General features: G+C 30.7%; 1 protein-coding gene across 3 annotated transcripts in view; it reads left to right on the top strand.

The window, feature by feature from the left end:
* Nucleotides 1-15,241, top strand: part of LOC120773739 (1-phosphatidylinositol 4,5-bisphosphate phosphodiesterase) — a 150,477-nt gene extending 135,236 nt beyond the window's left edge. For all 3 annotated transcript variants that reach the window (XM_040102798.1, XM_040102797.1, XM_040102799.1), the window contains exons 9-19: nucleotides 4,415-4,651; nucleotides 5,915-6,081; nucleotides 6,152-6,362; nucleotides 6,445-6,538; nucleotides 6,599-6,763; nucleotides 6,820-7,177; nucleotides 7,254-8,313; nucleotides 8,386-8,589; nucleotides 8,657-8,813; nucleotides 9,689-9,778; nucleotides 14,045-15,241. In XM_040102798.1, coding sequence (XP_039958732.1) covers nucleotides 4,415-4,651; nucleotides 5,915-6,081; nucleotides 6,152-6,362; nucleotides 6,445-6,538; nucleotides 6,599-6,763; nucleotides 6,820-7,177; nucleotides 7,254-8,313; nucleotides 8,386-8,589; nucleotides 8,657-8,813; nucleotides 9,689-9,778; nucleotides 14,045-14,113 — 2,812 coding nt within the window. In that variant the 3' untranslated portion in view covers nucleotides 14,114-15,241. The remainder of the gene's footprint in view (nucleotides 1-4,414; nucleotides 4,652-5,914; nucleotides 6,082-6,151; nucleotides 6,363-6,444; nucleotides 6,539-6,598; nucleotides 6,764-6,819; nucleotides 7,178-7,253; nucleotides 8,314-8,385; nucleotides 8,590-8,656; nucleotides 8,814-9,688; nucleotides 9,779-14,044) is intronic.
* Nucleotides 15,242-18,356: the final 3,115 nt, after the last annotated feature.

Genomic DNA, 18,356 nt, shown 5'->3' with positions numbered 1-18,356 from the left:
AGTTATTCTGCGTTGAACTCCGAGACTGACATTGTTGTTATCTAAGACTACCAACAGTGACGTGGGAGCCAAGTCGTCTTTCGTCCTGCTTTCGTTCACTTCCAGACCCATTTTCTTCTCTTCTCTTCCTATTCACACTGCTCTCCCTTTCTACAAACACTTTTTGCGAACCAGATACGCGTATTCGCCATAATATCTGCGTATAAATGCTCATAGCCCTAATCCAGTATTAAAATCCATTGCCATGCTTCAAGCGACACTTAAAATATCAATGACAATAAACAATTGAAGACGACAAAGCACGTCAAACACTTCTGCGATAAATAGGCAGCAATGGAAGCGAGCATTTTTGCTATTTCGCAAATCCCTAAAGTAAAACCAGCAACAAGGACCACTGACACATATTGTCGAGCGGTAGAAGAAGCCTAACAGAAAGTCGCTAGATCTACCTTAGTTTCAGAGCCGCTTGTGTCAACAGGTTTTAGAGGCTCTGGATGGATGCAGACAACAACAGAAAAAGGCTGGAGTAGATGAGCTTACACCAGTAGTTGCGCAAAAAGCCGGCGGCAGGTGAAATATAGAGAAGAAAGCCTTAGCAAATACACATTTATAACCTTGGGTGTAGCAGCTGCTTGTGCGCGCTTCTGCCACCAGCCGTCCAATGCGAATTTATACAGCATAATTGTTTAGTGGAAACGCTGGAAAAACAACATGCAAACAGCCACCGAACGGGGAAAAGCAAACAGTACCCGCGACTATGCAAACAACACGATATTTTTGCATAAATAAATATTTTGCCGTCGCCACGCAAATGAGGCGGAGCTACCGCGGCCGCGATGCTGCGATTCTAAGCCAACAAATGCGACGAGGATTTCATTTTTTAATTTCTTGTAGTATTCACTCTATTTATCTTCTCATTTTGCTTTGCTTTGCTTTTGCAACGCACATTTTACTTTTCCCCCTCCACACGCATCTCTGCGTCCCGCCTACAGATAGCATTTACCCACTCAACGCATTACCAGCAGCATCAGCGCTTGAGCCCTTGAGTAGTTCCTTGTTATTGGCATTTTGTTGCCTTCTGATACGCTAAGTGGCATTATTGTCCTTCAGGCCATATTGTACGCGCTGGCAGAAAGCAATATTCTAGTGCTTGCTCGCTGTCTGCAAAAGAGTTACGCATACAACAAATAAATGTCTTTTAGTGTCAATGCCGGATTTCGGTGAAAATTTATGATTGCAGTAGAACACATAAAACCCGCGCACTGCGGACGACGGGAAGTCCTCTCATAATGAGGGTGTTGTGTAGGCGTGAAGTTGGTCAGTGGGTGTGAGCGCTAGAGGGTAGCAGTTGCGTGTGTGGTGTGGGGAAAAAACATGTGTTGAGTTATTTTGAACCTGTTTATCAGCTGTTTATGCGTGGCAGCTGTCAAAAGTTAGAGGTTATGGTGAGTGGGTCGAGTAAATTGATTGCAAAAAGAGTGAGATAGCCCACCAGCAGCAAAGTTTTTATATCAACAGTACGGGCGAGTGTACATTTTCATAAGCTTTGGAAAATCTATAAGCTAATTATAATTAATATTAATATTATACGGCCTTACAAAATATAAGTTTTACGCTATTTCGAGTTTTATGTTCTATTTTACACTATATATAAGGAGCGCAAATGGTGTCCAAGATGTGATTGAAAGCTATCCTATGTATTTGGTGGCAATGGCAGGAAATCATTTTCTATGAGTAGCTGACCTACGGCCGATCTCTTAATTCAACATCGTCAGAAGGAAACGGCCGTTCTAAGCCCACGTGGAGGAAATTCTTACAAAAGAAGACTATGAATGCCGAAAACCGTTGAACGAAATAAAGATGTTAGCAAAACACAGAACCAGATGGAAACGCTTTGTTGAGGACCTATGCTCCAGTGGAAGATACAGGAGATGATGAAGGCGAGAACAACACCAGGCCACACAAATCGTGACTTGGCAGAAGCTCCATACAATGAAAATCGACTGCCCAAAAAAAAACACTCCGTCTTTTTTGTGTCATGGGCGCGAGATCTTGAAATTGAGAAGATGCTCGCGAAATATTTGAATAGAATTTGGGGGTCTTTGTATATTACTACGAACGGTTGCCACTAGGTCCCGAAACCGTTGTAGACTTCAACTATCAGGAAATCGGTCTCCTAGACTCTATTACATTCATTTGAGTACTCGCCCTCAGTATTTTAGTAATTAAGTTTTAAAGTCAGAAAAGCGATAGGCATAGGGGTTGATCCAAAATTGATGAATCTCGCTGAAATTCGGGTTGACGCCCAGATCCTCATGGATCGACGAATCGTTTTGTGCTTACCACAATTTTTTTAAGACGGCCTATTGAACAGTATTCAGTCTGAACACCTATAATTGTGAGGAGACTGACTTTGCTAAGAGCCAGTAGTTCGGATGACCTCTTACGGTTCACTCTGCACCGGAAGGATTTCGCAGTGGATCAAGTTCTGGTTATTGACCAGGACATGCTGAGGTAATTGGAAATCCAAAGGTCCAATGCCAAAACGCAAGCGGACATCAAAGAACCGACTCGAAGAAATTGAGAAAAAGGTGCTCTCCGTAGCCAGGTCATTGGCGATTATTCAGTCAATCATACACTCTCAATCATATACTCTCAGTCAAAATTGCAAAAAAAGCGAAAGGTTTAGCTAAGCCAAGGGCATGCATTTACATGGAGTTTATAGTTTTTGTTGGGATTCCACGCAGCAACAATCTCAATAGAATAGCAGAATAGGTTTTCACAGATACCGAAAGCTGAAAAAGCATTAGAAATAGGAGTGAATCGTTTTTTGGGCCCAACTTTTCACACTTCTCCCTACAAAATAGTCGCGATAGTATTTCGAGGACTCAAAATAAATCAGTTAGTTTTATAATTCACTTTCAGTTCATTAAAAACAAAACTATATGGCCTCAAAACAACAAAAGCAACAAGTACAATAATAAACAGAACGAAAATAATAATATATTCAGTGTTGTATTCATTCTGAAAATTTTCTACTTTCGCCATTTGCTATGCACCGTTACTTTGACTAATTCAAATTGCACTCATTTAACCTAATTTCCCTTTGCTATTTGTCCGACCACTTTAGCCGACTATAAGTAAATAAATGCTGCCACTGTGAGCCCCCTACATATCTATGTGTCTATGTTTGCTTATTCATATGGAAAATGTTAACTATGTAACAGGAAATGAAGGACATACACATAAATATACAGCAAAACAAAAACAGAAAACTAATGCTCACAGAATTGTAAAATGGTCGCATAGCTATGAGCTCCTACGCTTTGCATTGTCCTTTGCCATGGTTTGCAGTCACTTTTTGTTATGCTACAGGAAATTGACCAATACAACCCAACCACTGCCATCTCTGTTCGTATGTATTCGTGAGTGTTGCCCGCAATTTGTTTGAGCAGTTAATAAATTATAAACTAATTATTTGCAATTACTAGAGGGAAAGCATGCGATAGGGGGTCAGAGTGGCTGGGTTTTAGTTCACGAGAGGAAGTAGAGAAAAGTAGAATGATTTTGACCGCATAAAAAAACTGGCAAGAGGACCGATTTTGGGTTCCTACATTTATAAAGAGTATATAATGAGACTATTAACAGTTCAAAACACATATAAACTCGACGAAGGTATCTAGAGCCATGTGTAATCAATCCTTGAACGGCAAGACATTGAAAATTGGCTTAAAAATCCTACAAAATAACATAAAAATAGCTGATAATCGAAGCAGAATCAGCATGTTGCTTCGAAGAAGTAATCAAAAATTAATTTATAAATTTTGCTAAGAGAAAAAACATAAAATGTCAGAAATGAATCTACACAATGAGATCATTAGATGATACTATGCCTTAGTCGTCGTCCGAGCTGTCGAAGGATACTTTATATTTAGACTCAGAGACCAATTTGTTGAGTACAAACAATTTCAAATTTGAACATAGAAAATAAAATTGTAATGGAGGCGCCATTCGAAATCATTCTTAGTAAGGAAAGGGTTCTTCTAAAATCTAACAGTCATACTTTCACTTTCGAAAGCCCCCAGAAAGATCTGCTTTTGGTTTAGAGAATCTCAAATTCTGCAGTGCTTTCTTTCTATATCTCTCTATCATTCAATTACTCAACTACGTAAACTTCTCTCTGAAACATCTTAAAGTCATAGCCTTCAAACAACAAAGGTAAGTGGTTCAGACGGACTCAAAGGTACGTACTTATTTCGAATATTTACGCTCAGAAATGTCTAATCATTGCATGCTGTAACTGTCAAATATTGCACATACACACATATAAATTTCTCTTATTAAATAAATTTAATGCGTTTTCATAAATATTTCGATTCACGCTTTAACTTTATATCTCTACAATTCCACACAGTTGGATGCGCTTATCTTTTTCGGTGGAAAAAGGTGGCAAAATACCTATTAAAGTGGTAGCGAAAACTTTTGCGTCCGGCAAAACGGAAAAGCTAGTGTATCAATGCTTTAAGGAAGTCGGACTACCGGACGATAAGAGTGCCACCATGACGAAGGAAGAGTTCACATTCGATAAGTTTTATGCGCTGTACCACAAGGTTTGCCCACGCAATGACATCGAAGAGCTGTTCACTTCCATGTAAGTTGAGAATGGGGTCATGAATGAGTAGATATGTGCGTATTTGTATGTAGTGTACTTGAAATAACGAGGGTAATCCTAAAGTTTTTAAAAGTTTGCACATTTTTAGCAAACAATTTAGCGACCCAAATATGTATATCGAGAGGTCTCAAATCGACGAATGAAAGTTGAAATTGATTTATTATACTACGTATTTGCCAGACCTAGATTCCACTGCGGTTTTCTTATAAGAAACCTTTTGATAGTGAGGGATTTGAGACCAAGCAGGAGCTGGAGTTGGTTGTCAACAGTAATTAAGAGAAGCAAAACGGTTCTAGCCATAAAGTGAGGTACTGAAGCAATTTCAAATCTACGATACAACCAAGTTTCTACTAAACTGAAACATGTAAAACATGATGAAAGAGGTCCCGTGTATCGGCCTGTATAGAATATCTATTTTGAAAAATAAGAATTTTCTAAATATTTTTATCGTATTTATTTTATCAGTTTGAGTACACTAGGAGATTATCTTCAAGTTCCTACCATAAAAAAGGTACCGAGGCAATGGATAACCTGTGAATCTGCCGCTTATCGACCAAGGGCAAAATATTTATGTTAAAAAATATTATTTCCAAGACAGTTTTAGTCCGAAGTATTTATCAATTTAGGAAAAATACCAAGACAAGCCACCATAAAGAGAGTTATTGAAGAAATCGGAAATCTGCGGGACCAACTGCATGTTCCTATCACAAAGAGAGGGCCAGTTAGAATTCAAAACCTGTGTATTAAACGTTACCTCGTTTATTTTAAGGACTCTATTTATTAATTTACATACTGGGACCATTCTCAGGTCCTTCTTACCCGGTTACGCGGTTATAGTCTGAGGTTCTATTCTTGGTTTCCTATCATAAAAAAGAGGTATCGACGTAATCGGATAGCATTGGATCTTCCCTGTATCCACCTCTTTCAGCCCGTTGCTTTCATAAAAACGACACTGAAGCAAACACACTTAGACGGTTCTTCCATATATCGAGACAGACGGAAAATCAATTTAAAAGAACAATGATTTCTTTGACAGTCTTGGGCACAGTAATAGGGTCACCCTCTTATTTCAGCAATAAATTTACTTATGTATATGCCAACAAAGCGCCTTCCCACACATTTTTACTGAACATCGTCTAGTGTTTATTTATTTACTTTTTACCTCTAATATATATAAACAACATTTATATTTCTTTTTCTACATATTATTTGTCTTTATCCTTACTCCCTCACTCTCAACAGCACTAAGGGTAAATCGGAAGTCATTTCGATGGCACAGTTCGTACAGTTCATGAATGATAAGCAACGTGATCCACGTATGAATGAAATTTTATATCCGCTCTATGATGAGAAGCGTTGCACGGAAATTATCAACGATTATGAATTGGACGAAGAGAAGAAGAAGGCGGGTGCGTACCAGACTACTACTAAGGAGTTTGCAAAGTTTACAATTATACTAATATTTCTCCACAAACACAGGTCAAATGTCGATGGATGGTTTTAAGCGATATCTCATGTCCGATGAGAATGCACCCGTATTCTTGGATCGCTTGGAAATGTATATGGAAATGGATCATCCATTGGCGCATTACTATATCAATAGTTCGCATAACACCTATCTGTCGGGTCGTCAAATCGGTGGTAAGAGTTCGGTGGAAATGTATCGGCAGACGCTATTGGCGGGTTGTAGGTGAGTGCAAGCCACTAAACATAATGTTTTTAGTTAGTATGCGAGTTCTACACCAACTTTTTGTCTATTTTGTCTCATGCAGATGCGTCGAGCTGGACTGTTGGAATGGCAAAGGTGAAGACGAGGAGCCCATCGTAACTCACGGCCACGCCTACTGTACTGAAATTCTATTTAAAGTGAGTAACACGACTTTTACGGCCTATTTTTGGAGTCATCACTTCATATTTTCCATCTAGGATTGCATTCAAGCCATCGCCGATTGTGCATTTGTCTCCTCCGACTATCCTGTTATATTATCCTTTGAGAATCACTGCAATCGTGCGCAGCAATATAAATTAGCTAAATACTGTGATGACTTCTTCGGTGAACTATTACTAAAGGAACCGTTGCCCGAACATCCGGTGAGTCCTTTAATAAAAGCTTCGCATGCACTGCGCTAATTGCCACTTCAATACAGCTCGATCCTGGTTTACCACTCCCACCGCCTAATAAATTGAAACGGAAAATACTAATAAAGAATAAACGCATGAAACCGGAAGTCGAAAAGGTCGAATTGGAGCTCTGGTTAAAGGGTGAACTGAAGACCGATGATGATCCGGAGGAAGATGCCAGCGCCAAACCACCTGATGCGGCACCACCACCAGAGGCTGCCGCCGCACCACCAGCGGGCGAGCCCGGCGCAGATGGTGCTGCGCCTGAGGCGGAAGCAGCAGCGGTCAATTACAGCGGCTCCACGACGAATGTACACCCCTGGCTGTCATCGATGGTCAATTATGCGCAGCCCATTAAATTCCAGGGCTTCGATAAGGCTATTGGTAAATATTTTCTTGTGGCAACGCTCTTTCTAATAACTAAAACTCTATGGGATTATTTTCATTTTTTTTTTTACAGAGAAAAATATCGCTCACAACATGTCGTCGTTTGCCGAAGCGGCTGGCATGAACTATCTTAAACAGAGCTCCATCGACTTTGTCAATTATAACAAACGTCAAATGTCGCGCATTTACCCGAAGGGCACACGCGCCGACTCTTCCAACTATATGCCACAAGTGTTCTGGAACGCTGGCTGTCAGATGGTCTCGCTCAATTTCCAAACCTCCGATCTGCCTATGCAATTGAATCAGGGTAAATTCGAATATAACGGTGGCTGTGGCTACCTGCTCAAGCCGGATTTTATGCGCCGCTCAGACAAGGATTTCGATCCGTTTGCCGATGCGCCCGTGGACGGTGTCATTGCCGCGCAGTGCTCCGTGAAAATTATAGCCGGTCAATTCTTGTCAGATAAAAAAGTCGGCACCTACGTCGAAGTCGACATGTTCGGTCTGCCCTCGGACACAGTAAAGAAAGAGTTTCGTACACGTTTGGTGCCTAACAACGGTTTGAATCCCGTATACAATGAGGATCCGTTTGTCTTTCGTAAAGTGGTGCTGCCCGATTTGGCTGTGTTACGTTTCGGCGTCTATGAAGAGAGCGGCAAAATGATTGGACAGCGTATATTACCGTTGGACGGTCTACAGGCCGGCTATCGACACGTCTCACTGCGTACCGAAGCGAACTTCCCAATGTCGTTGCCTATGCTTTTCGTCAACATCGAATTAAAGATTTATGTACCTGATGGCTTTGAAGATTTCATGGCCATGCTGTCGGATCCGAAAGGATTTGCGGGCGCTGCAGCAAAACAAAATGAACAAATGAAGGCGCTGGGCATTGAAGAACAGAGTGGTGGTGCGGCACGTGATGCAGGCAAAGCCAAGGAAGAGGAGAAGAAAGAACCACCACTGGTATTCGAGCCAGTTACGTTAGAATCACTGCGCAGTGAGAAAGGCTTCCAAAAGGTGGCCAAAAAGCAAAACAAAGAGCTAGATACGCTTAAGAAGAAACACACCAAGGAACGCATGACCATGCAGAAGAATCAGAATGCGGCTATTGATCGGCTAATCAAGGGCAAAAGGTTGGACATTGATTCAAAATGGTTGTAATGTTAACATCTATGAAAATAAATTTCTACCTCTTATCTCCATAGCAAAGATGAAATCCGCAACGACACCACGATCAAGAACGCAATCACCGAACAGACGCAACAGTGGACCGAGATGATTGCCAAACACAAGAAAGAGGAATGGGATATGTTGCGGCAACATGTGCAGGATTCGCAAGAAGCAATGAAGGCTTTAATGCTGACCGTACAGGCGCAACAGGTGAAGCAGCTCGAGGAACGGCACGCGCGGTAAGGACGAAGGATATTTGGGATTCAGTTCAGTAATTAACATTTTCTGGTGTTTAATCTTTTGCAGTGATATTAAAGACTTGAATGCTAAGCAAGCCAAAACCTCCGCTGATACCGCCAAAGAGGTGCAAAATGATAAAACATTGAAGACGAAGAATGAGAAGGATCGACGATTGCGTGAGAAACGACAAAATAATATCAAACGCTTTATGGAAGAGAAAAAGGTGAGGCATATTATTAATATTATTATTCTAAGTTATAGATGTATACAAGAAGTGAAGTTGAAAAGTTCTTCGAGCTTGGAGCTTGTGAAACTTTAAACTTAAAGAACATAAACATGGGTCTGAACATTCTGAAATCCTCACATGTTTTGACTTAATACTGGATCTTTGGATCATGTAGTCGCGAAACTAAATTCTGGTGGTATTTCTTCAGCCTACATACCTGCGAGAGAGTTGTTGGTTGGGAAAATGCCACTGGAGGAGAGAACTTCATGACGGTAAAGTCAAAGCTCGAGGGAAGGTTGGTGAATTTTACAGATTTCCTAACAACGGAGCATTTTTCAAGGCGTGGTTGCTGCCATCAAGGTAGCGCGCTCTCTGGCGGAGCCTCCTTTAAAGAAGTGAATGTAGGGCGGGGTTAATAGCCACGAGCTCACGAGGTATGCGTTCAAGGTTGAAAAAATGAACTGATGCCTGCTGCAGAAACATCTCATGTCCCGCATTTGGTAGACTTAAACACTTTTAGATATCCCACTGAGCAAGTAGGAATCGAAATTAAACGTCTAAGCACATTTGTATTGCCCTTAAGGCGCTTTGTCGACTTATAAGATCGAAAAGAAGAGTTGAATTTTTTTAAGCGTCTTGAGGATAAGCGTACGAACTTAAATTCAGCTTAAACAGTTAGGCAAGTCTAGAGCTCTCAAAAATGTAAAAATATTTTCTTTCGACTTTTATTACGCTCATTAGATCAATAAACTAAGCTAATTAGGTGTCTTCGGAATTTACTAAAATGTTCAACACATAGCGTTATATTTAAGTAATTATACAAAAATCCGCAAAGTCGTTAAATATTACTTTCGCTTATTCTTTTTCGCCAGCAAATCGGTGTTAAACAGGGACGTGCTATGGAAAAACTCAAAGTGGCACACGGCAAACAAGTCGAGGAATTTAGTACTGACGTGCAAAAGGTACTAAACGAAACACTCCGGCAAACCGACACTATAACCAGTATTGAGACTGTACTTTAGTGCAGTTATAAACATATAATGAATAAACTATGTAGTATTGAAATCTTAGCGACCAAATAGTTATGTGCTTGTTGAATGAAGAAGCCACAAAACAGTGTGCTAAATTACATAACAAAGTAATTATAGTAGTAGTTGTAGTAGTAGTAGTAGTAATAGTAGTAAATACTTTAATAAATTATATTTTGGTTATAAAATATGTCTTTAAGTTATACACCCACACTTTAAATACAACAACAACATTTGTGTGTTTTCTGTTAATTTTTAGCAAATAGTAGTAGAAAATTATAGCGCGAATTCAGTGATCACAAACGGCTAAATAAACATATTTAGGATAGCTATGCTAATTCCAACTTTCAATAACTAATTTTGGTGCTAAAATATCTAAATATGGGAACAATGAATGTGAAGCAAATAATAAGTTGTAGTAAGACAATTTAATAACTTCTTTCAACGGGATCCTGAATCTAAAATACTATATATTATAGCCTGAACGCGTTTGTTGCTTTATAACAATTATTTTATAGAGTGTTTTCCAATCTTTATTTTGGGTTTAAGTTTAAAAAATCAGCAACTAAAAAATTAGTACAAAAATTTTAGTACTAATAATGTAGTACTAAAACTTGAGTACTAAAAAATTGTATTTAATGATTTATGGAAATAGTTTATCTAAAGAATTTAGTTCTTGTAACTAAAAATATTATAAATTTTAGAATCAAATCAGTAAATAAATTTAGTACTAAATTCTGTTTCACTAAAGTTTTCGAAAAAATAGTACTTAATAAATAAAGAAATAGTATAATTATTATTTTAAGTGCTAATATAAGTGCGTATTTAAATTTAAAAACTAAAAACTTGCTAGTCCTCGAAAACAAACGCTAACCTATACATAAAAATACATATATCTACACATATGCCAATATTTATAGCACCAAAATTAGTACTTTTGTGAAGGTATTCTTATAAAAAATAAAATTAAATAATATATTAAAGTTTTTGCTTGCTTTAAAGTAGGAAATTTGGGGGAGCACAAAATTTTAGAATGCATACTTTGTTTTTTTTTTAAATTTTTATCAAATAATTCATTTAGTTTTTCAGCACTTAAAAAAATCACTTAGCAAAAATATTGTGTTTTTTTCGTTTAATTATTTTTTTAAAGAAGTATAATTTTTTATTAAGAATTTTTAAGCTTTCTTCAGAGCTTTTTATAAAAAAAAAATCAAAAAATTTTTAATTGAAAACTGAACTAATTATTGAAAAATATTGTCAGAGATAAAAATAATTTTTCTTTTTTTTAATTTTTAGTTAAATTTCGACAATTATATTTTGAAAATTTTATTTTTTAATTTTTAAAATTTAATTTTTTATATTTTATTTTTTTTTTTTTTAATATTTAATTAGTGTTTTTTCCAATTAAATATCATTTTAACTTTATATTTTTGTTCAAATTAAAAATTTTATTAAATCAATTTTTAATTTTTTTATTAAAACTGAGCAATGCTACTGACTAAAAATATGTCTTTATAAAATTTAATTCTGTTTGCTTTCAATAAAATTTTTTTTAACTAAAAATTAGCAATTTTCGTTGAGACAAATTTAGAGAAGTATAATTTTTTATTAAGAATTTTTTACATTTCTATATTTTTTTTATAAAAAATAATAATGAAATTTTTAGTAGTTTGCGTATCTTACTGGGAAAGAAGAAGATTATTTTAAATTTTTAATTTCTAAAAAATTGATATTTTTTAAGAAATATAATTGGCATATTTTTTAAATCTTTGCCTTATTATAAATTAAATTTGTTTTAATTTTAAAATAAAATAAAGGTAGTAAATTCTTAAATGTCAAAATTAAATAAATTAATTAAACTCTTTAATTAAAAAATTTATAGAAATTTCAAACTTTTTCAAATTAAAGCTTATAAAATTAAAATTTTCCAAATTTTAATGGAATTGTGTCAGATTTTTTTTAGAAATACAAAGACTTAGACAAAATATTTAATTTTATGGAAAAAATGTTCACACACTTTTAAAACTTATAAAATAAAAAGCTCCAAATTTTTCCTGACAAAATTTTAAATGGAAAACCCTACAAAAATTATAATTTTACGGAAAAACATTTTAACATACATACTTTTAAAACTTAAATTATAATTAAAAGATAAAATAAAATTTCCAAAATTTTCTCTGACAGAATTGTATTTAAAGACATTAAAAGCCTTACAAAAAATTTAATTAAAAAAAATATTTACACACTTTTTCTTTATAAGATATTTAGCATTTTGCTGATAAATTTTGTTAATAATAAAAACAATTATTTGTCATTCTAATTTATTTTTTTTTAACTAAAAATTTAAAAGAATGTTTTCTGTAGTATTTTGCTATCTACAAACTGTTTAACCTATTTTTTCATTAAAATTTTTATCAAATTTTTTAAATTGTGCTAATAAAAAATTTAATTTTTGAGAAATTATCTTTTTAGTAATAAAAAAGAAGATTAAAAAATTGTTTAACGTATTTTTTCTAATTTAACGTTTCTTCTTATTAAAACTAAAACTTTGCAAAATGAAAAAAAATATATTTTTTAATTATTAATTATTTCAATTTTTTAGTTTTACTAAAAATTGATTACTAGAACTAAAAAATAATAAAAAAATAAGTTTGTTATTAACATAGTTTTTTAATAAAAATTTGTGTCGCTATTTAAAAAAAAATAAAAACTTGCTAACATTTTGATTTTTTTTTTGTTTTATGTAAAATTTTTAATTTGATTTTTTTTTTGTTTTACTAAAAAATTTTAAATTTTGCAAGCAATTTTTTAGCAACTCTGTTCCTAAAATTTTATTTAGCTAAGAGCAAGAGAAAATCATTAAAAAAAATTATGGTATCACATTGCAAGCTAAAATATTTTCCATTTTGTTGAGTAAAAATTAGTTAACCTGTTCTTTAATAAAATTTTTAGGTTGAGTTGGATTTCTTCTTAGAAATAAACTTTATCTCACTAAAAAACTTTTTTTTTCGAAAATATAATTAAAATTCGATTTTTTTTAATTTAACTAAAAAATTTTAATTAATAAATTTTTACTAAAAAATTTTGAAATTTTATTAAGTAATTTTTTAAAGATTTTTTCAACCAATTTTTCTAAATATTTGAAATTAATTTTTTACAAATATTTTTTCCTAAGTATTTTTTTTTAATTTTTTTTCAATCAATTTTTACTAAACAATTTTTAAATTTTATTAAGTAATTTTTTACAGATTTTGTTCAATGAATTTTTTTTTAATTTTAAATTTTGCTAAGTAATTTTTTATAAATTTTTTTTCAATAAATTTTTACTAAAAATTTTGCTAAGTAATGTTTTATAGATTTTGTTTCAATCAATGAGTGCTGCAAAAAATTTAGGGTTTTCTGCTATTTTTTTTGACAATACTGCACGTAAAAATTTATAGAGTTAAAGCACAACACTAAAACCTACATTGCTTTATATAATATGGAAATTTTTGAATTTAAGTATTTTTTAAGAATTTCTAAGAAAATGTGTTACATTTGTTAAAAAAATTTAAAGTAACCTTTATTGAATATTAAAAAAGCAATTTTTCAAATCTGTTGCTATTATTAATTATGTAATTAAAAATTAATTTTAATTTAATTGAAATTTATTATAATTATTATTAATTTAATTTAATTTCATTAAATAAAAATTTATTTTTTTGTTATCTATATGTACATATGTATGTTTATGTAGCGCAAATAGCGTTTTCATTTTCAAACGAGTAAGCATAATACGATTTAACGGTTACTTGCACGTATGTATGTAAATATGTATATCTCACACTTCTTCCACTTCACCACACATTATACTGTTACATTTAAAATTATTTATTTGCATCAATGTTAAATTTTTAGTTTTGTAATTTTGTAAGTTTTGTGTTCATTAGCCAAATCGCAAAAAAATATTTGTATTTAGCGAGTAACGGTTACATTTTTTTCCACGTCTTTTATTTGTAATTAGCAAAGTAATTGATTTAGTTGAATAGCTGTATGCCGACCTTTGTAAAAGAGCTGCTGTAGAGTATTATGAATAAAGTGATTGCAGTCAAGTGAACGTCACTTTTGTATTTTACTGTCTGTCACGCATTTGTTGTCGCATAAATGACAAAAACTAACGACACGCCTTATATTCTCTCACTTTTCGCCCAAAAACAACAGTTACTCGATATGTACAAAATGGAGGAGGAGGCCTACAAAATACAAGGCAAGTCTGAATTCTATGCCTAGGACCCAACTATAACCGCAGAGCAGCCACTTTTATAATGTTGGTGTGCACGTGACATGGTGAAGTGGTGGAAAACAATTAAACGCTTACAGTGTAAGCCTGTCATGGAAACGAAACGGCAATTGGCAGCACTTATGCGAAAGTTTAAAATGCAATCGAATAATAAGTATTTAATATTTATTTAATTATTTATAGCAACTAAAGAGTATAAATTTAAAATCAAAACAAAACAAGAAAAAATCTAAAGTTTAGAACGCAATTCTATGTAAAACCTTTCAAAGCGAATATTGAAGAAAAATTATTTATAGTAAAGTAACGTGAAATTTCTATATATTTATGCAAAGGATGAAGATACATGTTATATATAAAATATATAAACTAATTTTAGCGTTAACTGAGAAAAAAATAGAAATTATTTGTAAACTAGTGAAAATAAGTGCAACTGGAATGAATTCGTAATGTCAAAAAAAAAAAACCTGATAAAACGAGTTTAGAGTTTAACACCGCATTTTTGTCTAAGTCAAACTAGAAAATTTAAAAAGAAGTCAACATAACCTTAAAACATGCAACATAACATAAAAAATTCAATATAAACCAGAAAAAATCAGGATAACATTAAAAAACATTCAATATAACATTTAAGAAGTCAAGATAACCTTAAAAAAGAAAACATAAACTTAAAAAAAATCAATATAAACCACAACAGAACTATAAAAAGTCAACACATAATTCAATATAGCCTTATAAAGGTAATATAAACTTGAAAAAACAACATAACCTTAAAAAAGTCAATATAAACTTAAAAAATAAACATAAAACCGAAAAAATTAGCATAACTTTCAAACAAGTCAAGATGACCTTAAAAGAGAAAAATGAAGATAAAAAATTAAGAAAAAACTTTAAAAAGTCAACACAAAAATCAAGACAACCTTAGAAAAGGTAAGATAAACTTAAAACAATTCAACATAACCTTAAAAAAGTCAACATAAACTCTAAAAATCAGCATAATATTAAAAACCTAACCTTTAAAAATATCACGGTAGCCTTAAAAAGGAAACATAAGCGCAAAAAAATTAAAATAAATTTAAAAAAGTCAACGTAAACTCAAAAAATCAGCATAACATTAAAAAATCTATAAAAACTTAAAAAAGGCAATATAAACTTAAAATAAATTAACATAACCTCAAAAAATGTGAAAACAATAGCTAATTACGTAATATTTAACGTTTTCCATTAACAAAGTATTTGCTAGTGAAAAAAATAAAAACTAAAATGAATTAAAAATAAAAATAAAAATAAAAAATATTATATATACGTATAAAAATAAAATAAAATAATGTGGCAACATTAAGAAAAAAAATTAAGACACAGCATACAGTTCAAAAGTTCATTAACAAAAAAGGTAAAAATCAATAAACAATAAAATAACAAAAATCAATTTACACTTGTTGCAGGCTGAGACCAGCAGATTTCTAACTTGAAATAAAATTTAATTCTAAAAAACATATTGAACAATAGTAAAACCGTAAGCAAATAGCAAGGTGTAAAGACATTAATAACTTTACCAATGAAAAATACACAGAAATATTGTAAGTACCAAAAAAAAAATACAAAAACCACAAAAAATAAAAAATATACAAAAAAATAAACGAAACCAAAAAAAAATTGTAAACAAATATAGACAGTATTCTCAACTATTACCGAGTAAAAAATAACCGTAAAGTGTACTAGTTACATACAAACTATACCCAGTAACTTGAGTTTCCGCCTCTCCACCTATTTACTTAGTATACCGTTAGTACGTACATAACCTACATATAAACATTTTGAGATTTTAGCATATAAAAATATATAACTGTAACACCAAAATAAAAAAAACCGTATGCCAAAATGCAAAACAAGGAAAAAGTGAAAAATTTGCAACAAAAATGTAAACGAAAACGGCAAAAAAATTTTCAGTGAGCACCATATATGGTGAGTTGAGGTGAAGTTGCAACAGCTGATTGTCAGCGCGGTGAAAATATGACAGACGAACCAAATGCGGAAACATGAAATTTTTATTTAATAATCGTTTACTTAATTTGAAAGTGCAAAAACAGCTGATAACACTGCAAATTCATAACAGAAAATACCCCAAAAAAGTTTTTTTTGTCAAAACCATTTTTTTGACCACAGAAATGCTAAAGAAGTGAAGCAAAAGAGCTGAGGTGTATTAGTAATGAACTTGATCTCAATCATTTGTTTGTGAATTAGTCAACAGAATTGCGAATAAGCATTTTGTATGCCTTTTAGAAGGACTACACTGCGATAAATAGTTTTTTGGAAATAATAATTTTGTTTCAACAAATTTTAACTTCAATGAAATAATTAATTATAAAAATATTTAATTTTTATTAGCAAAAATATGCAAGAAAGTAATATTTTTTTTTAAATAATAATTTTGTTTTAAGAAATTTCAACTTCAATGAAATAATTAATTATAAAGATATTTAATTTTCTATTAACAAAAATATTTTAATTGAATCAAAAAATTAATTTAAAAAAAATAATTGCTAAAAAAATTAATTAATTAATAATAATATAACAAAATTAAACGTTTTCAAATTTAATTATTATTAAAAATATTTAAATTATTAATTAATTAATTATTAATTGCATTAATTTTTTTAAATTTGTTATTGAAGAAAAATTTTACTATGAATAATAAAATTTATTTAGAATAAATTAATAATAATAATTTATAAAAAATTTAAATGAATGCTTAATGAAAAAGGAAAAGTTGCAATTTTCACATCTTGAAAGCACTACATTGAGAAAAAATAACAATTTAATTCAGTAATAATTGAATTATAACATATTTTGACTTCAGTAAAATTATTCTTACTTTGAAATATTATTAACAAAAAGATTTAAACTAAATAAAAAGTTTAGCTAAAAAAATCAAAAACATTTAAAAAAATTTAATTTTTTTTTAATTTTTTAAATTTAATTGCACATTTTTAAATAAAAGTTAAAATAGAGTATAATAGAAAAAAAATCAATTTTAATAGATTAAAAAATTTTGACTTCAACAAACTTCAATGAAATTATTCATGATTTTAATTTTTATTAACAAAAAAATTTTATTACATAAAAGATTTTATTAAAAATTATTATTAATTAAAATTTAAATTTGTTAAAATTAATTTTTTTGAAATAAAATATAAATTAAAATTTAATAAAATTTTAAATTAAAATATAAAAACTTTAAATAAAAAAAATAATTTAAAAAAATTATTGTTTATAACTATAACTTATTAACATAAAATAACTTATAAATAACTTATAAATAAAAAAAAATTGTTCCCTAAAACAGTTTAATTTTCTAATAATTTTAACAAAATTCTTTTAATACAAATTAATTCAAAATTTTTTATTAAATTTAAAATATTGCTTTTCCCCAAAAATTTATTAAATAAATATGAAAAAAAAAAATAATAATAATCATTAAAATTAAATTTTTTTAAATAAAATACAAACTAAAATTTAATAAAGTTTTAATCAAAATTTATTATAAGAAAATTATTATTTCTCTTTAATTATTATTGATTTAAAGTTTTAAATAAAAACTTAATTTCTTAGAAAAGATCATTTTTCCAATAATTTTTAAAAAATTTGCTTAAATAAAATCATTATTAATTTTAATAAATAAAAAATCTTCAATTATTTGAACATTTTTACTTAAAAAATATTATTTATAAAATTTTAAATGTTTATTAATTGGAATTAAATTATTATTGTGTAAAATTAATTTTTTTGAAATAAAATATAAATAAAACTTTCAATCAAACTTTAAAACATTAAATTATAACTTCTTTTAAAATATTATCAATTTAATATTTTAAATCAAAAATTTGTTTCTAAAAAAATAGTATTTTTCTAATAATTTTAACAAAATTTGTTTAAATAACTATATAATTCAATGATTTTTATTAAAAACATTTACATTTTCACAAAATTATACAAAAAAATTTTGTTTAAAAACAATTTTAAATTTTTTTAATTGGAATTAAAATATTATTTCATTAAAAATAAACTTTTTAAAACAAAGTATGAATAAAAAAATAATAAAATTTAAATCAAAATTAAATATAACTAACTAATTAATTCATTGAAATTACTATTAATTTAAAATTTTAAATAAAAAATTGGCTTGTTTACAAAATTATGTTAAATAATATTATTTTTAAAATTTTAAATTTTATT

The sequence above is a fragment of the Bactrocera tryoni genome, chromosome 4, assembly GCF_016617805.1.
Source record: "Bactrocera tryoni isolate S06 chromosome 4, CSIRO_BtryS06_freeze2, whole genome shotgun sequence".
In the NCBI taxonomy this organism is placed as follows: domain Eukaryota; kingdom Metazoa; phylum Arthropoda; class Insecta; order Diptera; family Tephritidae; genus Bactrocera; species Bactrocera tryoni.
This window is presented reverse-complemented; position numbering and strand designations above follow the sequence as displayed.